We start from the raw sequence: 25420 nt of genomic DNA on the forward strand, positions 1-25420 counted from the left end.
AGAGCCTCCCACCACCTGCTCATCCCCCCAGAGCCTCCCCCCACCTGCACCCTGCCCATCCCCCCAGAGTCTCCCCCCACCTGCCCCCTGCCCATCCCCCCAGAGCCTCCCCCCACCTGCCCCCTGCTCATCTTTCCTAGAACCTCCCCCCATCTGTCCATCCCCCCAGAGCCTCCCTCACCTGCCCCCTACCCATCCCCCCGAGCCTCCCCACACCTGCCCCCTGCCCATCCCCCCAGAGGCTCCCACCACCTGCCCCCTGCCCATCTCCCCAGAGCCTCCCTCCACCTGCCCCCTGCTCATCTTTCCTAGAACCTCCCCCCATCTGTCCATCCCCCCAGAGCCTCCCTCACCTGCCCCCTGCCCATCCCCCCGAGCCTCCCCCCACCTGCCCCCTGCCCATCCCCCCATTCGACCTTCCAGCAACCCAGCCCCACTTCTCCCCGCAGCTCCAGTTGTCCCAGCCGCAGGCTCATGTGATCCCCACATCATATGATCCAAGGTTAATCCCCCCCCCTCCGAGCTGGTCCCTCCTCATTGGCCTTCCGGGGCGCTTCCTCCAATCCCCATTGGCCACTCCGAACGCCCGTTGCCCTCTGCGCCCCGCCCTCTCACCCCCCAAGGGTCCGCGGGGCGGGTCTAGAACCCTGAGACCAGCTGGAGCCGGGTAGTTGGCAGCTCCCCCACGTGGGTCGGGGGCGCCTGGACAGAGCGACGGACAGAGCCCGGTGCCGGGGCGGGGCGCCGGGGAGGGGGTTGGGTTGGGTTGGGTTGGGTTGGGGGGCGGGAATCCTTGACCCTAAACCTCTTCCTGTGTTGGGGAGCGACCCCCATCTGCTTTAGCTCCCCGGCGTGTGGGGGGCTGGGTGTGGGGGGCAGAGGAGGGTGTGGGGGGATCCACTGTCTCCCAGATCTGCCCCCCCGGCTGGGATCTACCCCCCACACCTCAGATTCACCCCCCATTTCCCAGGGGGCGGGGAGAGAAAACTTTTCTCCCCTTCTGATCTCCGAGGTGGAAACTTCCGTGTTTCGGGGGCGGGGTTGCCACGTGGAGGGGTTCCCGAATTTATAAAGTCGGGGTGTCCCGTCCCCCCTTGTCCAGTCCGGCGGCGGGGAGTTCAACTGTAACCCTTCCGCCGCATTGGGAATCAAAAGGGGAAGTGTGGGAGGGCAGGGAGCAGGAGGGAGCGGCTAGGCCCCCCGTTACGTTCCCACTCAGAAATCCAGTTGGGACCCCCCCACACACACACCCTGAACCCCCCAACCCCAGACCTCTGGAAATCAGGAATTCTGCCCCCTATTGAGCTCCCTCAAAGAGGTCTGGTGAGTGACTTTGATTCTCACGAACCCCCCCATCCAGTTAACTGAACCTGACCCCCCCCACCTCGCTGCCCCCCATTTTTTAAAATCGCTGATTTTTTTTAAACTTTGGCCCCCCCCAAAATAACCCAATTTGGGGGTGTGTGAAAACTTTTAAAAAACGTTTTCCCCTAGATACCCTGCATTCTCCAGGATCCCCCCCATCACACTTCCACACACCCCCCCGCCCCAGGACTCCCCTCACGCCCCCGGGTGCCCCACCTCTGGCTTTGGCCCCTTCTGGGGGCAGTGGGGGGGTGTTTAAGAGCCTGGGAAACAGAGGGGTCCCCCGTTGGTCAGAGCTAGAGGGGAGGTGCCTGGATCCCCTGATTGGGGTGCAAGAGGGCAGGCTGCCTTTGGAAGACGGGGGAAGGGGGCTCCAGGGGAGGGGAGCAGGGCATGGAGGAGATTTTCAGGGAGGAAGGGGAGTCGGCCTCCCCTGCGCTCTGCGAAGAGCTGGTTTCGGGGCTGGCCGCGGGGCTGTATGGAGAGCTGGAGCGGCTAGTGGGGGCCTACGGGCGGGGGGCAGTGGCCGGGCTGCTGCCCCAGCTGGTCTCAGTGCTGGAGGCTCTGGAGCGAGCCGGTGGGCAGATCCGGGAGCGGGATGAGGCGCTGGAGCTGCTGCGGGACGACCAGCTCGGGCTCCTGGGCCAGTACGAGCGGGAGCGGGCCGGGCGCAAGAGAGCCGAGGAGGTGAGGTGCCCCCTGAGCCGGACCCGCAGCCCCCCACCCCATCCCCTGCCCAGCGTCCCCCAATCCCGACCCGCAGCCCCCCACCCCATCCACCACATGGCGCCCCTCAATCTTGATCCACAGCATGGTGCCCCCTGATCTGGACCCACAGCCCCCCACCCCGTCTCCTGACCAGCACCCCTAAATCCTGACCCGCAGCCCCCCTGTGTGGTGCTCCCCAGTCCCAACCCACAACCCCCCACCCCATCCCCCGCATGGTGCCCCTCGATACAGACCTGCAGCCCCTCCACCCCATCCCCCACATAGCTCCTCAATCCTGGCCCGCAGCCCCCCGCCGCACGGCGCCCCTGGATCCCGGCCCGCAGCCCCCCCCCGCACGGCGCCCCTGGATCCCGGCCCGCAGCCCCCCCCCGCACGGCGCCCCTGGATCCCGGCCCGCAGCCCCCCCCCGCACGGCGCCCCTGGATCCCGGCCCGCAGCCCCCCCCCGCACGGCGCCCCTGGATCCCGGCCCGCAGCCCCCCCCCGCACGGCGCCCCTGGATCCCGAGCCGCAGCCCCCTCCTGTACGGTGCCCCTGGATCCTGACCCGCAGCCCGCCCCTGCACGGCGCCCCTGGTTCCGATGCAGTCTGGCGCCCGGACTCTTGGGTTCGCTGCCAGTGGCCTGTTCTCTGCAGCGCTACATGGAGCTGGAGGACGCGGTGGAGCAGGAGCGCAAGGGTCACAGGGCGGCGCTGAGCCGGCTGGACGGGCAGAGCCGGCGGCTGGAGGACAAGGCCCGAAGCTACGCGGACCAGTGTGAGGGCCGGAGAGCGGGCCGGAGGCGCTGGGGGGTCGCAGGGCTGGGGTCAGGGAAGAAACAGAGGGTGGTGAGGGAGCCCGGGGGGGACAGTGCCAGGGCTGGGGGGCATCCAAGGGGCTGTGGGATCAACAGGAGGGGGACTCTGGGGGGAGGCTCCCCCCACTGGTGTCTCGGCATATTTAGGGCCCTACCAAAATCAGGGTCCATTTTGGTCAATTTCATGGTCATAGGATTTTTAAAATCATAAATTTTGTGGGTGAAAGCAGACAAAAGACCAGATTTCACGCAGGGGGACCAGATTTCACAGTCTGTGATGCGTGTGTCGTGGGTGTGAACTTGGGAGGGCTCTAAGCATCCACCTAGAAACCCTACAGTAACAAAGCGGGGATCCCCGGAGACCCTACAATAACAAAGCAGCCTCGGTAACTGAGACCAGATGAGATCAAACAGCAGCAGCTTGGGCCCTGGCGTCTCCCCGACGGGTTTTTCCGGCTCCCCAAGACCGGGGTGGTGGGTGGGTGTGGGCTGTGTCAGAAAAGGGGGGGTTCCAGTGCCAAGAGGCACAGGGTGAGGCCCTGCCCCCTCACTGGCCCCGCCCCCTTACTCTGAGAGGGTTGGTGGCAGCATGGGGACTGGCTGGGGGCAGGGGACAGCAATGGGGGCTGGGTCCCTGCAGACTCAGGATGGGGGGGGGGTCACTCGCTTCTCTTCCCCCCACCCCCGGCAGTGGCCAGCTTGGAGGAACAGAAAATTGCCTTGCTCAAGGAGCTGTCAGCCCTGGCCCAGACCCACGGCAAGGTGAGACCCCCCCGGCCCCCACGGCCACCCCCTGCTGGCCCCATCCCCACAGCTGCCCCCTGCTGGTCCCGGGATCCCATGACTCCTACTGGCCCCACGCCCCATGGCCCACCCTTGGCTGCTCCCCCCCAGCTGCCCCATGCTAGCCCTGCCCCCCATGGATCCCTACACCTGCCCCTGCTGGCCCTCCCAGCCGCCCCCGTCACTGCCCCTCCTGGTGCCCCCTTGTGGCTGGACGTCGCCCCGCAGGATTGGGTCACGTTAGGGGTGGGGTCGGGGGGAGGGCGAGCGTGTTGTCCATGAGGGGCACTAGCCCCCACCCCCTTGTCATTGGCAGATGGTTCAGAGCTACAAGGAGCTGAAGGCCCTGACGGTGCCACCCCCTGCCCCTGTGGCCCCCCAGCCCAGCAGGTATTAGTCACAGGGGGTGGCAAAGGGGCTGGGGGGGCACTGTGCTGTGAGGAGGGGGGGCTCAGCAGGGGGGCGCTGGGTTGCAGAGAGCCGGGAGGGGTCTGGGGGGGAGTGCTGTGCCGGGGAGAGAGGGGGACGGTGTGTGATAGGGAGGGGGCTCTGGAGGGGGGGGACTGGGAAGCTGGGGAGGCTCTGTGGGGGTGCCAGGGTGTGTTGGGAGCTCAGGGGGTAGGCACCAGGGAGGGAGGGCAGCTCGACCCACAGGGAGGGGGCTCAGGCAGGGTGTGGGGGGGTACCGTGGCGAATGTCTGACCTTTGACTTCTCCCCCCAGTGCTGCGTCCAACCCCCACTGGCCTCCCCTGTTTCTCCCCAGCACCTCGGACCCTGGCTGCCCCGGACCCCCCAAGGTGGGTCCCCCGCATTTGTGCAGTGAGTTGCTGAGGGCGAGATGGGCTGCTGGGCTGACCCCTCTACCCCCTGAGGGGGTATCTATGGGGCAGTGGGGAGCTCGGAGGAGTTCAGAGAAGGGAGCTATGGGGGAGATTCTCCTGGGGGGATACATTTGCGGGGGGGGAGGAGGGTTGCCCTGGATTAGGGGGTTCCCCTGGGGAGTACCTTGGCAGAGGGGGGTTGCTGTAGTGGGTAGGGGCTCCTTCGTTGTTCATGGGGGGCTGGTGGCTTGGCACCTTTCACCAGGGTGACCTGGCTCCAGGCCTTCTCCCAGGGCAAGGGGAGGGGGCACCCCAATATCCAGTGAGGGGAGTCCCTTCTCCCTGACTTGGCCTGCTCCTCACCCCGTCTGTGTCTGTTTTGGGGGGTGTAGGGCGCTGCGGAGGTTCCGGGCCCAGCCCCGGTGGAGGGGACCCCTGACCCCCTGCAGGACGGGGCAGGCCCCACCGGGAACAGCCACCCGCTGGCTCAGGAGCTGCCCCTGCCCACCAGAGACGGTACGGAGAGTGTGTATGTGGGGCCCAGGGCCTCTCCCCTCTAGGGGGCGCTGGCTCCCATCCAGCCGCAGGGCAGGGACTGGCTGGCTCAGGGGGGTAGGGAATGGGGCCTTTCCCCTCCAGGGGGCAGCGGGGGGGGGGGGGGCTGGCTGTCTCGGGGGTGTGGGGGTAGCTGGCAGATTGGGGAGCCAGCAGTTTTGACTTGTCTGTTTCTAGGCTCCCTGCAGAGGTGCCAGGACTTGGCCGAGATCTTGAGCTCCACCCCGGAGTTGGACCGCACTCCAGATCTGCCAGCCAGGTAAGAGGGCTAATGTGCCCTGTGGCAGGCCCCAAAACATCCCCCCCACAGCCCCTGTTTCTCTTCATGAGCCCGGCACCGGGGGAGCCCCCAATTCCCAGAACATCCTGTATGCCCACAATGGTACTCCCATTCCGGGCACGACCCCTTTCCAGTGCCAGTCTCCGCTCCATGGCTCCATTCCGGTGTGTGCCTGTCCCTCTCCTGTCCCCCCAGCACGGGAGGCAGCCAGATCGGGCTCGTGGGGCTGCAGTGAAGCAGGGGAAAGATCCAGCCTGGGGCGGGTCTGGGGAGTTTGGGAGTTGGGATCTGGCATGAGCAGTGTCCGATTCCCGGCTTGGCGTGGCCGGCTCTTACAGCCCGTGGCCAGCCCCCTAGCCCCAGCACAGATGTACCTCCCAGCCGGGCAGGTAAACTGAGGCACAGGCTGGGGGAAATATCCTCCCCTTGCCATGTTCTGGTTCTAATCCATCCGGCCCCCAGCGCACTGTCTCCACTGCGGGGGAGGATCCGGGGGGGGGTGTCCCGGCTCTGACTGGGGGTGTCTCTGCCCCGCAGCCCCCCAACCCCCCAACGCAACATGGAGTCGCTGTTCGCTGAGGTGTCGGGCCTGAGCCTCGAACTGCTGGGGGACGTGGACGAGGGGGCCGATCTGCAGGGTAAGCTCAACGCCCCCCCCCAGCCTGGGCCGACCCTGGGCCTGGTGCCCACCCTTCCCCGACCCCTTTCCCTCCCCATCCCTGCACCAGTGTCTCTCTCTCACCTGCTTCCTGGGCATCAGGTCCTGCCCTGCCCAGCTGGGCACTGTCCCCAACTCCCAGGCTGGGATATGGCCCCCCTATGCCCGCAGCGCCAGGCCACGGGTCTCACTCCCAGGATCCAGCCCTGGTGCCCCCGTGTGGCAGAGCAAAGGGAGGCGTTGGGCCCTAGGGACTGGGGGGTTTGGGGTGGTCAAACCTGCCCCCCCACATTGACTCCCCCTGTCTGCAGGTGACGCCGTGCAGACCCTGATGATGGAGAACGCCGAGCTCCGGGATACCAGGTAAGAGTCCCCTGAACCACCACACCCCAGCCCTGTTAGAGCCTCCGCACCTCCCCAGCTCTTACTGTGTGGGGGACCCAGAGGAAAGCCCCATCCCTGGGGATCTGAGTGGAGACCCAACAAACTTGATTCACAGTTGTGGGGAAAGGCCCTGGGGCCAGATGGGAGCTGGTGCCCCCTAGAAGGCAAAGGCCCCACCCCCCTGAGCCAGCCAGTCCCCGTCCTGGGGCCAGATGAGAGAGGCAAAGGCCCCGAGCCCCATTCCCCACCCCCCTGAGCCAGCCAGTCCCTGCCCTGGGGCTGGATGGGAGCTGGTGCCCCCTAGAGAGGAACGGGTGCGGACGGCCCGGGCAGAGCTCACTGTTGCCCCCTGCAGGCTGGTGCTGGACACTGCGCGCCGACACCTCATTGCCCGGGTGGAGGAGCTGACGGGCGAGCGGGAGTCGCTGCAGGGGGAGCAGGACAGGGCCGCCGAGGCCCTGAGCCGCTGCCAGGGGCGTCTGCGTGAGACCGAGCAGGATCTGAGCAGGTGAGACTGGGGTGGTGGTGGGGGCGGGGACGGGGGACACAGACCCCCTGGGGTGCCCCCTGGCTGGCTCTCTTCCTGCCATGCCAAGCAGGTGACCCCTCCTGGCTCCGTGGCACGTGGAGACACACCCAGCTAAGCCACTCACGAGCCACACGCAGGCTGAACCCCCCCCCCCCCCGCTCAACGTCTTTGGCCCCCCCAGTGTTCTCGTTGCCTTCAGGGTGGGTGGGGCAGGAGAGAGGCCCTGGGCTGATGTCACAGACCCCAATTTATACCCCCCAGGCCAGGGGGAGTTGATTGTTTTGTGGTCAAGGTGCCAAATTTCTTGGTCCAAATCCAAATTCTGGAGAAAATAATAAAACAATCGTAATTATCATTATCGTGGGCGGGGTGGGAACCCCCAGTTGGGGAGGCTAGTCCCCAGCCCCACCCCTTTTGCCTGAGGCCCCGCCCCGACACTGTCCCTTCTGCCCCCCCCACCCGCCAGCGTCCTGAGCGCCCCCAGGCAGAACGAACCCCGAGCACTGGCCTGCTCACCCCACCTGCCCTGAGCCCCAGGCCGCTGGCCTCCCCGGTCCAACCTGAACCGCCCGCCAGCCGGGCTCTGAGCTCCAGGCTACAGCCCGAGCCTTCGGGGGGGCAGAGGAAGCGAGGGCGGGGCCTTGGGGTGGAGTGGGCGGGGCCTTGAGGCGGAGTGGGCGGGGCCACAGCCTGGGTTCGGGGAGGCGTGGCTTCCTCTGGCCTATTATACCCGCTCCCCAGGGTCATTATAAAAAGTAAAGCAAAAGATTTTGGGGTCGGCTCCAAGGCGTCTGGGGGTCCGGATTGGTCCTGCAGCCTCTCGACTGCCCCTGCCCTGATCCGTGGGCGCAGAGAGGTACCGGCGCAGACGGGGGTCGCGGGGTCGCTGGGCCCTGCTGAGATGCTGTGGGGCAGGCCTGTGGGGCGAGCGGATCGTGGGCCATCAGCACGTCGCAGGCTAGATCGGTCCTTTGTCGCCAGCGAGCCCGGTCTGGGCGTTTCCCAGACTCCCGTCGTATTTCAGTGACACACACAGCGAACTGCTGAATATGTGGGCACAGGGTGTCATTTTGGGGTACAGGGTGTCACAGGGCCCCCCACAACGACACCGCCTTCCTCCATGTCCCTCTGTGTCCCGGAGCCCGCAGGCCTAGGACCCCCAGCCCAACCTGGATTGGGGCCCCCTCTTGTCCGAGTCCCCCAACGTCCAGCTGCAGGGGGTACACACCAGGGTCTGACCCCTCCTGACCCAGGATGGGGAGGTCTGAGCCCCATTAAAGGGGTGATGGGTACAGGTGGGTTTTGAGGACCCAAGATCTCGTCCCATTGTCCAAAGCCAGTTTGGGGGCCCTAAAATAATCTTAACCCTCCCCCCAACCCAGGATATGACAACATCGGCCCTGGGCTCCTCACCCCCCAGCTCTGCCGTTGCCCCTTAATCCTGACCTGCAGCCCCGGCTAGCCCATCCCTGGGTTCCCCACAGCTCTGCTGGTGCCCCTCACTCCCGACCCGCAGCCCTGGGCTCCCCACTCTCAGCTCTGTCCCCAAATTGTTCTTTCCCCTCATTTTAGGATTCGGCAGGAGCTGGAGGAAATCAAGAAGCAAAACAGTGATGATGCTGAGGTACGAGATGGAGGGGAGTGGGGTCTAGTGGTTAGAGCAGGGAGGGCTGGTAGCCAGGATTCCTGGGTTCTCTCCCCAGCTCTGGGAGGAGAGTCGTGTCTAGCGGTTGGTGGGGGGGGGGGGGGGGGGGGGGGAGCTGGGAGCCAGGATGCCTGGGTTCTATCCATGGTTCTAGTGGGCATAGGATCCCCTTGCTACCCCAGGCATGGCGGCAACCCTCAGGGGGGGCAGCTATGGGGGAGAACAGTGAGCTTCCCCTCTCACTTCTCCATTGCTCTGGCCTAGCAGCTGACCCACGGGCCGGGCGGGGGCAGGGGGGGAGACCGCCTGGAGACGGGGCTGGAGGGTTGTAAATCGGGGCGCCAGTGACTCCCACTGGCTAGGGAGAGACACAGAGTCATCGGCCGCCCGCTGGGCGCCTGGGAAGGCAGAAAGTGGGCAAAGGGGACCCTCCCCTGGGAGGCATGTGGGTCAGAGCAGGCCAGCAGAGAGGAGGCTGGGAGCCGGACGCCTGGGTTCACTCCCCGGCTCTGGGAGGGGAGTGGGGCCTGGTGGTTAGAGCAGGGGGGGCTGGGAGTCAGGACTCCTGGGTTCTCTCCCTGGCTCTGGGAGGGGGGTGGGGTCTAGCAGCGGGGCGGGCGGGGGGCTGGGGGTTATCAGTGACTCCTGTGGCAGGTGGAGGCCCCGGCCTCACAGCGGAAGCGGTTCACGCGGGCGGAGATGGCGCGGGTGCTGACCGAGCGCAACCTTTACAAGGAGCGGCTGATGGAGCTGCAGGACGCCGTGAGGCGCACGGAGCTGCTCCGGTGGGAGACCCTGACAGACGGGCCCCTCTGCTGGGGTGGGGCGGGGGCTGGGGACCCGGGGACCCCTCGCCCGGCGCCAGGACGCGGCCCCTCTGCTGGGGTGGGGCTGGGGACCCGGGGACCCCTCGCCCGGCGCCAGGACGCGGCCCCTCTGCTGGGGTGGGGCTGGGGACCCGGGGACCCCTCGCCCGGCGCCGGGACGCGGCCCCTCTGCTCGGGTGGGGTGGGGGCTGGGGACCCGGGGACCCCTCACCCGGCGCCGGGACGTGGCCCCTCTGCTGGGGTGGGGCTGGGGACCCCTCGCCCGGCGCCGGGACGCGGCCCCTCTGCTGGGGTGGGGCTGGGGACCCGGGGACCCCTCGCCCGGCGCCGGGACGCGGCCCCTCTGCTCGGGTGGGGTGGGGGCTGGGGACCCGGGGACCCCTCGCCCGGCGCCGGGACGCGGCCCCTCTGCTCGGGTGGGGTGGGGGCTGGGGACCCCTCACCCAGCGCCGGGACGCGGCCCCTCTGCTGGGGTGGGGCTGGGGACCCGGGGACCCCTCGCCCGGTGCCGGGACGCGGCCCCTCTGCTCGGGTGGGGCTGGGGACCCGGGGACCCCTCGCCCGGCGCCGGAATGCAGGCCCTCTGGGATGGGGGGCAGGGGCTGGGTATTCGAGGGTCCTTATTTCAACTCCTTTGTAAGCCGCTCATGTCAGGCTGGGGCGGTGGCCCGCCCAGCCCCTGGCACGGCCCTGACACACGACTTTGTTTCCTCCCTTCAGAGCATCTCGGGAGGTCCAGGCGGCTCAGATGAAGAAATCATCCTTCTGGAAATTGTACGTCCATGACCCCCCCCCAGCCACCGCCCCCCCCCGCCCCGTCCCCCCCAATTCCCCCCGCCGGGCGAGCGCCGCGTTCTTCACGGGGTCTCTGAGCTGCTTGTTTTCTCTGCGTAGCTTCGACCGGCTCTTCAGCCCCAGCGACTCCCCTGAGCGGGTCCCGGCGTCGCCCCCGGTGTCTGAGCACAGGGGCAACGGGGGCAGGGCGCCCTCCACTGTGAGGTACCTGCCCCTCCCCGCCTCCCCCACAGAGTGAGTATGGACGGGCGGCCCCAAGCGCCGGACAGGGGAGGGGGTGGAGGACGGCACCCCCTAGCGCGAGGCGGGGGAGATGGGGCAGCGACGGGAGGAGGGCAGACGGAGGGCTGTGCCCGCTAGTGTCTGTGTGTCTCTGTCCCCAGCACAGGGGAGCCCCCCAATCTCTCCCCCCAGCAGCAGAAGCGGGACCTTTACCGCCAGATCCGCTCCCACATCTGGAAGCAGCACGGCCGGGCCCCCGTTCACGGCTGGAGCCCCCCGGCTGTACCCCAGGTAATTGTCCCCCAGGGTGCCGGGAGCTGGAGGGGTGGGGGTGGAAGTGGAGGAGGGGCAGTGATTGGGACACACTGTCCCTTTAAATCCCCAGGGATGGAACAGTCGGGACGAGGTTTGGGGGGGCGGGGGGGCCTCGCGGCTGAGCCCAGGCCTCTCTCATTGCAGGTTCGGGCGGAGCAGGCTGAGGGCCAGGACCTGCCCATGCTGGCGCAGCTGCGGCTGCTGGACCAGAAAGATCCCAGCACCAAGGTGAGGTGAGGGGCTCAGCAGGAGGTGCTGGGCTGCAAGGAGCGGGGCAGGGGCTCAGCTGGGGGCACTGGGGCTGCGGGGAGTGGGATGGGGGGGGCTTGGCGGGGTGGGGGGCTGCAGGGGCACTGGGGCTGCGGGGAGTGGGGCTGGGGGGCTTGGTGGGGTGCGTTGTGCTGTGGGGAGCGGGGTGGGGGCTCAGCAGGGGACGCTCTCCCCTGGCGGTCAGGGCTGGTCCTGTTGCCCCAAGCTGGCACTAAGCTGGCAAAGGTCTACAGGTATTGAAACACCAGAATAACCATCCCCGGCACCACAGCCCAGAGGTGGCTGCATCTCAGTGCTGGGCGAGGGGTCCCTGTATAACCAGCCCCTGCACCCCACCCCAGAGGGGCTGTATCTCAGTGTTTGGGGGGGCCAGCAGTGGGGCTGGGTCCGACATCTCATCCCCGCTCTCTCCCTCCCTCCCAGTTGTGGTGTGCCGTCGGGATGGGGGTGCCTAGGACAGACGGCGGGGACTCGGTTAGTGTCGGGCGCGCAATCCCTCCCATCTCTGCAGTGGTCCCTTCCTTTGCTCCCTGATGCCAGGGATGGATCCGGGGACCCCTTCCCTCCCCCCCATGTGGGAGAGACCCCATGTCTCCCTGGTTGCGGGGGTGGCATGTGGGGCACTTGCCCCCTCCACGGCAACCCTATTTGGTGACCCTTCCTGCCCCTTCGCTTTGGGATGGTCCCCCCCAAAGTACAGGAGACTCCCCAAACCCCCACCGTTCTCTGAGGGTGGAGCACAGACAGGGGGGCCTATTTTGGGGCGTGCCCTGGCCCTCTTCTTCTCAATCTAGGCAGCCCCTAAACTTTTGGGGAGACCTTGCCCCTTGAGCTAATGCTGTACTTCAGGGCACCTCCCCTTTTTATCCCCAGGGGACTTTCAGTGGGATTCAGTGAGTCTTGGGAAGCCCTTGTCAATCAGTGCTAAGCCCCGCCCCCCTGAGGGGAGGGAACAGTGTGGGGAGGGTTGGGGTCCCCCTCCCAATAGGTGCCCGGCTTTTGGGTCCCTGAGCCAGCCTTGCAGGGTGCGAGCATCTGTGTGTCACCCCCAGGGGGCACCCCAGCCTGCCCCACCGAGCCTGGTGTGGGTCTGCTCTGGGACACACTCGGCCAGTGAGGTCACGGTGATGGACGCTGCCCGCGCCAACCTCGTCCTGGCCCAGTTTGTGCTACCCAACACCCATGTGCTGTGTGCCGCCTGGCTGCCCGGTGAGTGTGGGGCACAGGGCTGGGGAGGGGTGGAGGGAGCTGTATGGACTGGTGTGGATGGAGGGGGCTGTATAGTCCGAGGCGGATGGCTGGAGGGGGCTGTATGGCCTGGGATGGGAGCTATATGGACCGGGATGGGGGCTGTATGGACTGGTGTGGATGGAGGGGGCTGTATAGTCCGAGGTGGATGGCTGGAGGGGGCTGTATGGCCTGGGATGGGAGCTATATGGACCAGGATGGGGGCTGTATGGACTGGGGTGGATGGAGGGGGCTGTATATTCCGGGACAGATGGCTGGAGGGGGCTGTATGGACCGGGATGGGGGCTGTATGGACTGGGGTGGCTGGAGGGGGCTGTATATTCCAGGACTGATGGCTGGAGGGGGCTGTATGGACCGGGATGGGGGCTGTATGGACTGGGGTAGACGGAGGGGGCTGTATATTCCAGGACTGATGGCTGGAGGGGGCTGTATGGACCGGGATGGGGGCTGTATGGACTGGGGTGGCTGGAGGGGGCTGTATATTCCAGGACTGATGGCTGGAGGGGGCTGTATGGACCGGGATGGGGGCTGTATGGACTGGGGTGGCTGGAGGGGGCTGTATATTCCAGGACTGATGGCTGGAGGGGGCTGTACGGCCTGGAAGAAGGATGCTGTGCTGCGCAGGTTATACAGGCTGTATACGGCCCTAGCTTCCATGTCACGGACCTGGCTGTCCCTGCTAGGTCACCGGCCACCCAGTGCCGAGAGCATGGAGCTGGAACCCGAGATCCTGGAAGACCCCCTGGCCCCCGACCCCCCAGAGCTAGAGGAGGAGATGGGGACCCTGGACGCGGACAGTGATGGTATTGGCACCACAGACACTGTCTGGCTGGGCACCCAGGAGGGCAGGTACGGAGGGTATACCCAGCCCCCGCGCCCCACCCCAGAGGGGCCGCATCTCAGCACCGAGTCCCTGTATAACCAGCCCCCGCGCCCCACCCCAGAGGTGGCTGTCTCTCAGCACCGGGTGCGGCATCCCTATATAACCATCTCCCCCTCCCGCCGCCCAGAGGGGCCGCATCCCAGCGTCAGGTCCCCGTGTACCCAGCCCCCGCGCCCCACCCCGGAGGAGCCACATCTCAGCGCCGAGTCCCTGTATAACCAGCCCCCTTGCCCCACCCCAGAGGTGGCCGCATCTCAGCGCTGTCCCAAGCTGTCATGCTCTTCCTCCAGCATTTCCATCTATTCAGCTGGTTCTGACTGGCGCCGGTGCCTGCGGACGGTGCAGCTGAAGGACGCCGTGCACAGTGTGGTGTGAGTGTGGGGCTGGGCCCGGGGGGGACAACGGGGGCGTCGGCCAATGATTCTTGCATTGGCCGGGTCGGTGGCCAGGTCGGCAAGAGCCAATCCAGGCGTGGTGACATCCTGTCTTGGGCCAGCTGCCGTTGGGAGAGAGACCCGCTCCGGAGCTTTCCCAAATAGGGTGGCCCAGTTGCGTTGGCCGTATTCCTCGAGGTTTCATCCCATGACACAGTCTTGAATTCAAGATTCCTGTGAAATTCCTGGAGACTCCAGGATGATCCGGGAGCATTGGCCATCAAGAGATGTGGGTCCGACACGAGCAAATGCCTCCCCCAACCCAGCTCTCGGATGACTATTTCCGTCTATCGAGGTTGAGAAATGTCCAGCTTGATCACCGGTCGTGACCTGACTTGTCAGCATCGGGCGTCAAACTCGCCCGGGAAATGGCCTCAAAGAGGACCCTCATTAGTTCCCCAGCCGCGTTAGCCAGACTTGGCCTCTGGAATCCTGCCGGCGGCTTAAGAGTCGGGTGCGCCTGCGATTGCCCGCCACGTTTGTCTCCGTGCCCGTGGGGCCAGCCCTCGCGTCTGTCAGGGCCCAGTGCAGGGGGCTCCTGGCAGGCATCAGGAGCCCTCTGGCGACGGGTTCCTATGCGGCCCAGGTCCCCGTTGGGCCGGGGCGACCCGCCCCATGTCAGGCCGGCGGAGGTCCGTGGCCACTCATGACCGCTGTGAGCCAGGCTGTCGGGTGATTGCAGACGCTGTACCCTCGGGCTGGGGGCCTTCACCAAACTTTGGGCCGCCCCAGGGCATGCTGGGGTGTGGCCCTTGGCGTGAGTGGCCTGGCCGCCCGCTCCGATTGGCACGCGCTCTCTCTCTCTTATAGCCACGCCCAGGGCCGCGCAGTGGCTGCACTGGGGAACGGGACCGTTGTCGTCTTCCACCGGGACGCCAGTAAGTACCAGACCCCCCATCCCCAGCTCCCCGCAGCCCCCTACCCCACTCACTCCTCTCCCTTGCCCCCTGCAGCTGGCTGCTGGGACCTTCAGCGCCCCCGGCTGCTGGACTTGGGGCGCCCCCACCAGTCCATCCGCTGCGCGCTGGCTGTGGGGGGCCAGGTCTGGGTTGGCTACCGCAACCGGGTCTATGTGGTGGAGCCGCGCAGCGCCAGGGTCCAGGTGAGGTGGGGCGGTGGGGGAGCCGGGGATCAGTGAAGGTACGGGGGGGGGAAGGTGGGGCAGTAGAGAGCTGGTGGGGAAGCAATCAGGTGCAGGGGGTGGGTGGAGCCAGGTTGAGGGGTCGGGGGGGTCACTCAGAAGGGAGCGAGGGATCATGGAATCCAGAGGTGATCTCATGGGACCCACTTAGAAATAGTGGAAGATCCTGGGGATCTCCTGGGATCCACTCAGGTGGGGGTGCGGCACACCGGCAGGATCAACTCCTGTGATGATAGTAGATCTATATGGAGATCTCATGGGACCCATTCAGGGGGGCGGGGATCGACTTGGGTGATATCAGTACATCTCCTGGGATCCACTCAGATTGTGTTGGGGGGGGTCTATGGGATCTTGGGGGAATTGACACGTGATGGAAGTAGGTCTTATGGGATCCACTCATGGGGTTGGGGAGCCATGGGGTCCTGTGGGATCAATTCAGGTGACACTGGTAGATCTCATGGCATCCACTCTGGTGGGGTGGGGTACTCGGGCAGGAGCATGTGGGATCAACTCTTGTGATATTAGTAAATATACATGCTGATCTCATGGGATCCACTCTGGTGAGATTAGGGTATCCATGGGGTTGCATGGGATCAACCCCAGTGGTATCAGTAGACCTGGTGAGATCCACTCAGGTGGGGTTCAGGGAACCATGGGATCCTGTGGGATCAACTCAGGTGAGGTTGGTGGATCTTGTAGGATCCCCTTGGATGAGCATGGGGGGGTCATCTCAGGTGATCTTGCAGGTCCACTCCTGCCATGGGGTTCCAATGGGATCTTGGGAGATCGATTGGCTCAACTAGGCTGGGGATGGATTCGGCGTGCCCTTATGGGTCCGATTCAGGGGAGTGAGGGATCTGCCAGCCCTGCCTCCAGCCCTTCGCTCTGCTCCCCCCCACCCCCAGTGGTACTTTGAGGTGACCGGGCACCCCGAGAGCCAGGTGAGGCACATGGTGTTGGCGGGCGACGGAGTCTGGGTCTCGGTGCGGCTGGACCCCACCCTGCGCCTCTTCCATGCAGCCACGGGCCAGCCCCTTCAGGAGATCGACCTGACACCCTTCGTCCACAGCATGTTCGGTGAGTGGCTCGGGGAGGGGGGGGGAATGGGGCGTGGGGCGTTTCCCCTGTGGGGGGCGCCAGCTCCCATCCGGCCCCAGGGCAGGGACTGGCTGGCTCAGGGTGGGGTCTCATCACCCCCGACTCTCTCTCTAGGCCCGAACACTCTGGGTTTCTCCCTGCACGTCTCGGCCCTGGGCTGCTTCTCCCAGCGGCTGTGGATCGGCACAGCCAGCGGCACTGTCTTGACCGTGCCCTTCGCACCGGGTGAGTTGGGGTGCTTGGGGGAAGGGGGTCCCCTAGGCATGGCTCAGATCCCACGGCCAGCCCAGCCCTGCAGGTGTGAGGGGGGGAGAGGGGCGCGGGTGTGTGTGTTTCTCTGGGGTCCCATGGGCAGTGGGGGGGAGGAGGGGGCCAGCATCCTGCCCAACTGGGATGGGGGCGTGGGGGGCAGAGGGTCCTCAGTTAGCCTGCTGGGGGCAGGGTCTCTGCAGGCCACACCCGCAAAGCTCTGACCCTCCCCATCTCTCCTGCCCTCTTCAGAGTTCTCAGGGCGCTCAGAGCCCCCCCTGGCCACGGGGTCCCAGCCAGGCCCCTCGCCCGCCAGCACCCCCTACTGTGCGATGGAGAGCGCCCAGGCTTCCTACCACGGGCACCGTGATGCCGTCCGGTTCTTCGTCTGCATCCCAGGTACCTACCAGGATGCCTGGGTTCTGTCCCCGGCTCTGGGAGGGGAGTGGGGTCTAGTTGTTAGAGCAGGGGGGCTAGGAACCAGGACTCCTGGGTTCTCTCCCTGGCTCTGGGAGGGGAGGGGGGGTCTAGTGGTTAAAGCAGGGGGGCTGGGAGCCTGGAGGCCGGGGTTCTCTCCCTGGCTCTGGGAGGGGAGTGGGGTTTAGTGGTTAAAGCAGCGGGGCTGGGAGCCTGGATGCCAGGGTTCTCTCTCTGGCTCTGGGAGGGGAGTGGGGTCTAGTGGAGATGGGGGGGCTGGGAGCCAGGATTCCTGGGTTCTCTCCTCACTCAGCTGCAGCCCTGGAGCGCTCCCTAGAGGTAGTTTCTGGGGTAACAGCTTGTCGTCCCCCCCCCCCCCCAGGCTGCCTTAACCCTTCGCTGGCCAGGAGCAATAGCCAGGAGGAGCGGGCTGGGCAGAAGCAGCCCACAGCTTTGGTGCTGAGCGGAGGAGAGGGGTATATCAATCTCCGGATTGGTACGTGCCTCGTGGGGGGGGTGGGAAACAGCGCTTCTGTGGGGGTCTCCAGATACCCAACCCCCGCCCCACCCCACCCCATCCCAGAGGGGCCGCACCCAGTGCCAGGCAAGGGGTCCCCATATACCCAGCCCCCACGCCCCACCTCAGAGGTGGCCATGTCCCAGCACTGGGCGAGGGGTCCCCATATACCCAGCCCCCACACCCCACCCCAGAGGTGGCCGCATCCCAGCATCGGGCAAGGGGTCCCCGTATACCCACGCCCCACCCCAGAGGTGGCCACGCTCAGCGCTCGTTGTGGGGCGCCCCTGGGGCTGCTGTGACTCTTTCTTTCTCTCTCTCTCTCCCTTCACAGGGGATGACACGGACGATCAATTTGGGGACCTCTTGGTGGCCAACCCCCATCTGTGCCGCTCGGTGCGCAGCCACCTCATTGTGTGGCAGGTCCAGGCCTGAGGCTGGGGTGATGGTCGCAGGCGCTGGGCCCGGCCTGCCCTATGAGGGGCACTGTCTGCTCCCTGGGGAGCCACTGTGTCCACCCCATCACACTCAGATACCAGCTCTGGGCTTGGGGGGTAGATCTTCCAGCTCCTGATGGGGGGGATGTGTGTGTGTGGGGGGCTGAGTTAACCGCCTGCTGCCCAGGGTCAGGATGATGCTGTGACCCGAGTTGCTGGTGTTCAGTGGCTGCCGAGGGGGCTGGGGGATAATTGGCCTGTCTCCCTCCAGCCCCCCACCCCATTCATCTACTGGATCTTCCCCATGTCCCTTTGCAGCTGCTGCCCCCACCCCTGTTCCCTGCCAGTCTGAGCCCCCCACTGACACCTGCCCCACACCTCACCAGAACCCCTAGCCCTGCCCCCTTTCCGAACCCCCTCCCAAACTCCCCTTCCCACCTTGCCCTGCCCCTGCTAGACCAGCCCCTCCTCACCATGTCCCCCCCCGACTGTCCCCCACATGCCCCCCCCCAACAAAGCCCCCCCATCACAGCTCTGTCTGTCCCACCTTCTGGCCCTCCCTCGCAGCAGGGGGACCCCACCTCCAAGCCTGGCTACTGTAGCTCCTCTGTGCCTTTAAAGGGTGGCGGGGCCACTGTCACACTCAGGAGTATAGATGGCAGCTGCCATCAGGAATATTGTTTACAAGCTCCGCCTTCCCTTCCAGGACCCATACACGTCTCAGGGCCCCTCCCCCTGCTGCCACCTAATTTACATCCTTCCCCTCTGGCTGCACAGACTCCGCTCTCCCTGGCAGGCTTCACCCACATCTCAGAACCCCTCCCTCTTTTGTCCTTTTACATGCAAAGCGGGTGGGGTAGGGTGGAGTCCTTGGCCCTTGGGTTCTCTCCCTGGCTCTGCTAGATCCTCCCCCTGCTCTGTGCCTCAATTTCCCTTCTGTGCACTGGGGAGATCCCCAGGCCCTTTCCTTGAGGCTTTAGGGCTTGGAGCCTGGCCCTGAAACCACCCAATGGAATCCATACTGACCTTAAGCCAGGGGGTTGGGGGTCTCCTTGTACCCGCCCCCCCGCACTGGAGACACAGTGGGGGCAGGCTAAAGGGGCTTTTTCCCTGCACTGAGTTACCCCTACCACAGCTCCTCACTGGGGTTATGCCAGCTGCCCCCTCCCCAGGGCTTCTTTGCCTCGTGGGGGGCACAGGCATGGGGTGCCCCATTGCTGCTACACGCTCAGGGTTGGGCTCTGTCCCATCTGTGAGTCTGTCTGAGCCACGCCACCCCCGGCAGCGCCTGGGAATCTTTCTGTGGGACAATTTCTAATAAAGCTTTATTTTTCTGGGCTAAAATGTTGTTAGGATGGTACGCAGTGAGCGGGGGGGCTCCCATCTGGCCCGAGGGCAGGGGTCTGGCTGGTTCAGGGCACTGGCTCCCATCCAGCCCTGGATGGTGGGAGGAGGGGAGGAACTGGCTGGCTCAGGGGTGTGGGGAATGAGGCACCCAATCTGGCCTTAGGGTGCGGGGAGCTCCATGGTGTGCAGGGTAGCAGGGATTGAGGGGCTGGGGGAGTAGTAGGCTGAGAGGGGGATGGGCAGGGAGCCCCCCTGGCTCTTCCCCAGCCCCCCACATCGGGGGTCCCTGTGTGCTGAGCCATGGGGCGGCGGGAGGTTTGACAAAATGCTTTTCCGAGCACAAAAGGCTGACGGGTCGGGTTCCAAGACCTTCGTCTCTGGGCCAGGGTCGCCACTTCGCACCCCCTTCTCATGCCAAAATCAGGCCTGGGCAGGGGGAGGGAGCTTCAAGAACTGGTTCTGCCCCCCTCCCCTGAGCTTTTGGGATTTTCTGCCTGAGAAAAAGGTCCAAAATCTCCCGCTTTTTACCCCTGAGCTTTCCTTCTCATCTCCATTTCACAGATGGGGAGACTGAGGTGCAGGGAGGGGGTCTGCCAGCAGGCCAGTGGCACAGCTGGGAATAAGGCCCAAGTTTCCTGAGGCCCTGGCTGGTGATCTACCCACTAGGCCCCACTGCCTTGCTTTTCCCAGACCCCACCCCGTACCTCCCAGCCTGGCTCCAGGGCTACCTTCCTTCCAGCTCTTGTGCTTCTGGGCTGCCAGATTGGTCCCCTGCCCCCGAAACTCTCTGGGGCTCTCAAACCTGGTTCAGGTGGCTTAGTGGGTGTGGGACAGCCCTGGGCAGGGACCCCAGTGCGCCAGGATCTGTGCCCGGCTCTGCCCCCAGCCTGCCTCAGTTTCCCCAGGTGCAGGAGGCTGCTCCCGTCTGAACTGGCTCCAGGTGGGTGTTTCTCTGAGATGGGTTTGATTAGTCACGAAGGGCCGGGGTGTCTGACCATGGCGGAGCTCGGGAATGGGGGTCCCAGCGCCCCTGCCCCCGCGAGTCCCACAGCCAGGGCTAGTCACGCAGGGGCTCTAGGGGCGGCAGCCCAGGTCTTCGGCTTTGGAGGACCCCCCCGAAAAAACAAGGGGCGCAGGTAGCTGAGACTGGAGGCACCCCCCCACCTCCCCTAAAAGTGACAGGTGCTGGGGGGCCCCTTGGGAAACCCCCGTGGGGCAGACCCACGCCCCTAACATCACCCAATGAGGGAACCCCAAAGCCCCCCCACCTTCAGAAGCCACCTCCGACGTCACCCACTCCCTGATTGGGTGGGGCGTGGTCTTTGGAACGTTGTGTCAGCCCTCCTTCCTCTCTCCCCTGCGTGATTGGATAGGAGCTAACGGGGCGTGGTCTTTGGAACGTTGTGTCAGCCCTCCTTCCTCTCTCCCCTGCGTGATTGGATAGGAGCTAACGGGGGCGTGGTCTTTGAAACCTTCAGCAAGGCGGGACTTATTATGTCATCCCCTCCCTTTCCTCCCAGATTGGGTGAGAAAGGGAGGAGGCGTGGTCTTTGGAACGTTGTGTCAGGCCCGCCTCGGTGTACATCATACCCCTTCCCTTCCCTGATTGGGTGGGAGGGGGGGCGTCGTCTTTGGAAAGTTTTGTCAGGCCAGCCTCTGCGAACATCAACCCCCTTCCCTTCCCTGATTGGATGGCGGGGCTGGAGGAGGGGGCGTGGTCTTTGGGACGTTCCGTTTGGCCAGCTGGGACAGCTCTCAGCGCGCTCCCATTGGCTGGGAGCCGAGGGGGAGGGAGGTGGTGGGGGCGTGGCCTACCCTGCTTGGGCGTCTCTGATTGGTCGAGGGTGGGTTCAGCTAATGAGGACCTTGGGGAGCAGCTGGTGGGGGGGGGGTGGTCTAGGGGAAGCGCAGAGGTGAGTGGGGCAGAGCGTGCAGGGGCGGGGGCGCCCAGGGGACCCACCCGCAGGGGCATGGGCTGGTCAGGGGACCCTGTGAAACCGGGGCGCAGGCAGCCCAGCGCGCCCCACGGACCAGGCGGGCTGAGTCCCCCCCCCCCCCCCAGCGCTTAACTGGGGCACAAGCAGGTATTTCCCTGACACACCAGCCCGCGCTGCCTGGCCCCCAAACCGCGGGAGCTGCTGAGCCCGGAGAGATCAGAGTCCCCCGCAGGGCGGGGACTGGCCGGCTCGGGGGGGCGGGGAACGGGGCCGGAGCCGGGGCCACTCCCGTTCAGGGGGCATCCGCTCCCCGCCCGGTCCCATCCTCTCCTCTTCTTCTGGCTGCAGGGGCAGAGATGGCGCTGGCCCGGCTCGGGAAGGTGTTTCCCAAAACCAGCATCCTCTTCCTGTGCGACATGCAGGAGAAGTTCCGGCCCAACATCGCCCACTTCCCCCAGATCGTGGCCGTGGCAGCGCGCATGTTGCAGGTGAAATGCCCCCGGGGTATAGGGGTGCTGGGTTTTGGGTGGGGGGGTCAGAAGGGGGTGCTGGGCCCTGGCAGTCAGGGCTGGCCCCAGTGCACAACTGAGGGGTACTGTCCCGTTGCCCCAGGGTTTTATGCAGCTGTCAAAAAGTGGGCCCATCCCACCCCAGAGGTGGCTGCGTCTCAGCGCCGGGTGAGGGGTCCAGCCCTTGGAAATGTGACGTTCAAGAGGCTCAAGGAGGCAGCTGATGTCCCCGGGGGCGGGGGGAGGTTGCGCTTTCTGGGTGTCCTGCTGAAAACAGGGCAGAAAGGGCCAAAGGACTATTAGGCAGTTGCAGACGCGGGCCACTGGATGGCGGCCTAACCCTGGAGGATTGATGGTCATTAGCACCCCGTGAAATATTTTCTACTATTTATAATAGTTCGGGAAGGGTTGGTGGGAATTCCATGTTATTTCGCTTTATCCAGCCTGGGTCAGGACCCGCCCTTCGGGGCAGGTCTAGGAGGTGTTGGGACCTGCCCCTGAAGGGGTGGGGCCTGTAGGGGGGGAGCTTTTAATTTTTCACATTTCCAAAAATCACCAGACTTTCATGATAATGCTGAGCATTCACCCCCTCCCATAAAGCTTATCTCTAACTGCTAGACCCCACTCCTCTCCCAGAGCCCAGGAAGAGAACCCAGGAGTCCTGGCTCCCAGCCCCCCCGCTCTAACCAGCCCCCCCCCTCACTCCCCAGGTGGCACGGCTGCTGGAGATCCCGGTGGTGGTGACGGAGCAGTACCCCCAGGGGCTGGGCCCCACAGTCCCTGAGCTGGGGGCCGAGGGGCTGAAGAAGTTCCCCAAGACCTGCTTCAGCATGCTGGTCCCGGAGGTGGAGCAGGAGCTGGGGGCACTGCCCCACCTACGCTCTGTGCTCCTGTGTGGCATTGAGACCCAGGCCTGCATCATGGTAGCCGGGGGGGCGGGGGCTGGGGGGGGGCTGGGAGGGGACCCAGGAGTCTGGGTCAGTGCCCTTGTGAGAAGCTACCCACTGGGGATAGGACCCAGGAGTCCGAGTCAGTGTTTGTTGGGGGGTACAAGGCTGTCTGGGCCAGGGAAGGGCAGGGGGTCCAGGCTGGCTGGGCCTTGGCTGTGATGGGTGGGGGAGGGGTTTGGGCTGGCCGGGGCAGAGCTGTGGTGAGGGAGTGGAAGGGGGGGGTCTGGGCTGGCTGGGCCTTGGCTATGATGCGGGAGGGGAGGGGTGGTCCGGGCTGGCTGGGCCAGGGCTGTGATGGGGGGATGGGAGTGGAGGTCCAGGCTGGCTGGGCCTTGGCTGTCCTAGGGGAGAGAAGGGGGTCCAGGCTGGCTGGGCCTTGGCTGTCCTAGGGGAGAGAAGGGGGTCCAGGCTGGCTGGGCCTTGGCTGTCCTAGGGGAGAGAAGGGGGTCCAGGCTGGCTGGGCCTTGGCTGTCCTAGGGGAGAGAAGGGGGTCCAGGCTGGCTGGGCCAGGGCTGTGATGAGGGGATGGGGGGTCCAGGCTGGCTGGGCCAGGGCTGTGATGAGGGGATGGGGGGTCCAGGCTGGCTGGGCCAGGGCTCTGACCCATCTCCCTCTCCCCAGAGCACAGCGCTCGACGCCCTGGAGCGGGGACTGGATGTTCACGTGGTGGCCGATGCATGCTCCTCCAGAAGGTCTGGCTGTGGGGCTGAGATGGTGGCAGACAGGGGTCCTGGCTGGTAGAGGAACTGGGGGCACGGGGAGGAGTTCCCGGCAGATGGGACTTGGTGGGAGTTGGGGGCGGCCTGGGCTGGAGGGGGCTGAGATGAGCCTGGCTTCAGGGGTTCCCAGCAGACAGGACTGGGGGGAAGTTGGGGGGGTGGGGACCTTAGCTGGCGGGGATGCGGGGGAGGCAGTGTGGCTGTGGTGGGGAACTGGAGCGAGGGGGGACCCCTGCCCCCCCACCCATGGCCACCGTGACATCTCTCTCCCCCAGCCAAGTGGACCGGCTGGCGGCCCTGTCCCGCCTACGGCAGAGCGGTGCCTTCATCACCACCAGCGAGGGGCTGATCCTGCAACTGGTCAGAGATGCTGCCGACCCCCGCTTCCGACAGGTACCCCCCTGCCAACCAGCCCCCCCGCCCTGGGGCTGAATGGGAGCCGGCGCCCCCTAGAGGGGAGAGGCCCCAGGCCCCGTTCCCCACCCCCTGAGCCAGCCAGTCTCTGCTCTGGGGTTGGATGGGAGTTGGCGACCCCAGAGGCAAGGGCGGGATGTGGGGCCCGGGGCCTGTCTGTCAGTCTGGCGTCTCATGCTCTGTTCTGTCCTTCCAGATCCAGAAGTTCATTAAGGACCCAGCCCCGGACAGCGGCCTCCTCTCCCTGTTTCCGGGACAGAGCCCCGGCTTCAGCTAACCCTGCGGCCCCCAGACCCCGTGGCCTGCCCCCCAAGCACATGGGAGCAGGGCAGGGCTGGAATAAACCCTTCAATTCAGTGATCAGCTGGCACTGTGTGTGTGTGTGTGTGTGTGTGAGAGAGAAGGGCTGCCCCCTGCTGGTGTCTGTGTGGGTGTCGACGTGCTTCCCCCTGCTGGCATGTGTGTGTCTTTGCCTGTCCGCTGTCGATCGACCCTTTTGTTCAATATCTTCATTAATGATCTGGAGGATGGTGTGGATTGCACCCTCAGCAAGTTTGCAGATGACACTAAACTGGGAGGAGAGGTAGATACCCTGGAGGGTAGGGCCCTAGACAAATTAGAGGATTGGGCCAAAAGAAATCTGATGAGGTTCAACAAGGACAAGTGCAGAGTCCTGCACTTAGCAAGGAAGGGGACAGACTAGGGACCGAACGGCTCGGCAGCAGTTTTGCAGAAAAGCACCTAGGGGTTACAGTGGACAAGAAGCTGGATATGAGTCAACAATGTGCCCTTGTTGCCAAGAAGGTCATTTTGGGATGTATAAGTAGGGGCATTGCCAGCAGATCAAGGGACATGATCGTTCCCCTCTATTCAACACTGGTGAGGCTTCATCTGGAGTACTGTGTCCAGTTTTGGGCCCCACACTACAAGAAGGATGTGGAAAAATTGGAAAGCGTCCAGCGGAGGGCAACAAAAATGATCAGGGGATTAGGACACATGACTTATGAGGAGAGGCTGAGGGAACTGGGGATGTTTAGTCTGCAGAAGAGAAGAATGAGGGGGGATTTGATAGCTGCTTTCAACTCCCTGAAAGGGGGTTCCAAAGAGGATGGCTCTAGACTGTTCTCAATGGTAGCAGATGACAGAACGAGGAGTAATGGTCTCAAGTTGCAGTGGGGGAGGTTTAGATTGGATATTAGGAAAAACTTTTTCATGAGGAGGGTGGTGAAACACTGGAATGTGTTACCTAGGGAGGTGGTGGAATCTCCTTCCGTAGATATGTTTAAGGTCAGGCTTGACAAAGCCCTGGCTGGGATGATTTAATTGGGGATTGGTCCTTCTTTGAGCAGGGGGTTGGACTAGATGACCTCCTGAGGTCCTTTCCAATCCTGATATTCTATGACCCTCAAAGCCTTGTGCCCCCCAGCAGCCCCCCAGTCCCAGCGCGCTCCCATTCCCAGACAGTGTCCCTCCCCCACTTCCCTCACCCCATCACCCCCCAGTTCCCACCCCTATGATCCCCCTCCCACGTTCCCCTGCGGGGGGGGGCAGCTGTGCTCAGCCCCCCAATGTCCACACCCCCCCACACTCCTATTGCTCTTAGTACCAGCCTCCGACAGGGGCAGGCCTGGAACAAAGACCCAGCCGGTTACCGTGGTGCTGCTGTCTCCAGGGCAACAGGATTATGTTCCATGCCGGGAACATCGGTTAATTGAGCAAATTGCAACATTTTGCTGATTCCAGCGACAGCCCCTTCCCCTCCCCCCAGCCTCCGAGAGCAACCCAGGAGCCCCCGCACCTGGATGCGGCCCCTCTGGGGTGGGGCACGGGGGCTGCGTATACAGGGACCCTTCGTCCAGGGCCGGAACAAGGCCCCTCTGGGGTTAGGTGTGGGAGCTGGGTATATGGGGACCTGGCACTGGTATGTGGCCTCTCTGGGGTGGAGCATGGGGGCTGGGTATACAGGGACCCCTTGCCTGGCGCCGGGACGCGGCCCCTCTGGGGTAGGGCATTGGCCTTGTTATACAGGGACCCCTTGCCTGGCACCACATTGCAGCCACTTCACTTTGAAAGTGAATAAAACTAAATTCAAATTAATAAAATTCAGGACATTTTAATTCTGAATGTGCATCCGCCCATGGATTT

The 25420-nt window shown here is 64.9% G+C and overlaps 2 protein-coding genes across 5 annotated transcripts; both read left to right on the forward strand.

The window, feature by feature from the left end:
* The first annotated feature begins 789 nt into the window (after positions 1–789).
* Positions 790–18743, forward strand: LOC125627928 (C-Jun-amino-terminal kinase-interacting protein 4-like). 3 transcript variants are annotated; one of them, XM_048832545.2, is made up of 27 exons: positions 790–2052; positions 2730–2850; positions 3582–3652; positions 3990–4063; positions 4396–4471; positions 4888–5011; positions 5228–5309; positions 5868–5968; positions 6300–6351; positions 6728–6880; positions 8474–8525; positions 9201–9331; positions 10094–10147; positions 10268–10402; positions 10552–10681; positions 10850–10933; positions 11399–11449; positions 12028–12184; positions 12907–13072; positions 13397–13477; positions 14351–14418; positions 14494–14642; positions 15587–15758; positions 15894–16004; positions 16281–16427; positions 16828–16941; positions 17297–18743. In XM_048832545.2, the coding sequence occupies exons 1-27, from the start codon at positions 1759–1761 to the stop codon at positions 17395–17397; spliced, it is 3051 nt and encodes a 1016-aa protein (XP_048688502.2). In that variant the 5' UTR covers positions 790–1758; the 3' UTR covers positions 17398–18743. The 3 variants fall into 3 exon arrangements, with proteins under 3 accessions (XP_048688502.2, XP_074978534.1, XP_048688503.2); XM_075122433.1 differs by lacking the exon at positions 4888–5011 and having other exon boundaries at positions 4396–4493; XM_048832546.2 differs by lacking the exon at positions 13397–13477.
* Positions 18744–20587: 1844 nt separating this feature from the next.
* ISOC2 (isochorismatase domain containing 2) lies at positions 20588–23635 on the forward strand. Of its 2 annotated transcripts, none has more exons than XM_048832663.2 (6): positions 20588–20659; positions 21032–21171; positions 21903–22115; positions 22764–22834; positions 23137–23254; positions 23472–23635. In XM_048832663.2, exons 2-6 carry the CDS (start codon positions 21040–21042, stop codon positions 23550–23552), a joined length of 615 nt encoding a protein of 204 aa, XP_048688620.1. In that variant the 5' UTR covers positions 20588–20659; positions 21032–21039; the 3' UTR covers positions 23553–23635. The 2 variants fall into 2 exon arrangements, with proteins under 2 accessions (XP_048688620.1, XP_048688619.1); XM_048832662.2 differs by lacking the exon at positions 20588–20659 and adding an exon at positions 20685–20830.
* Positions 23636–25420: the final 1785 nt, after the last annotated feature.

Source organism: Caretta caretta, chromosome 23 (assembly GCF_965140235.1).
Source record: "Caretta caretta isolate rCarCar2 chromosome 23, rCarCar1.hap1, whole genome shotgun sequence".
NCBI classification, from domain to species: Eukaryota; Metazoa; Chordata; order Testudines; family Cheloniidae; genus Caretta; species Caretta caretta.

Excerpts from the sequence above, each read along its gene's own strand:
- LOC125627928 (XM_048832545.2), top strand. The coding sequence starts at position 1,759 with ATGGAGGAGATTTTCAGGGAGGAAGGGGAGTCGGCCTCCCCTGCGCTC. Across the intron at positions 5,969-6,299 it reads CGAGGGGGCCGATCTGCAGG|GTGACGCCGTGCAGACCCTG; the intron begins GTAAGCTCAACG and ends CCCTGTCTGCAG. Across the intron at positions 9,332-10,093 it reads AGGCGCACGGAGCTGCTCCG|AGCATCTCGGGAGGTCCAGG; the intron begins GTGGGAGACCCT and ends TCCTCCCTTCAG.
- ISOC2 (XM_048832663.2), top strand. The coding sequence starts at position 21,040 with ATGGCGCTGGCCCGGCTCGGGAAGGTGTTTCCCAAAACCAGCATCCTC. Across the intron at positions 21,172-21,902 it reads TGGCAGCGCGCATGTTGCAG|GTGGCACGGCTGCTGGAGAT; the intron begins GTGAAATGCCCC and ends CTCACTCCCCAG. Across the intron at positions 22,116-22,763 it reads AGACCCAGGCCTGCATCATG|AGCACAGCGCTCGACGCCCT; the intron begins GTAGCCGGGGGG and ends CCCTCTCCCCAG.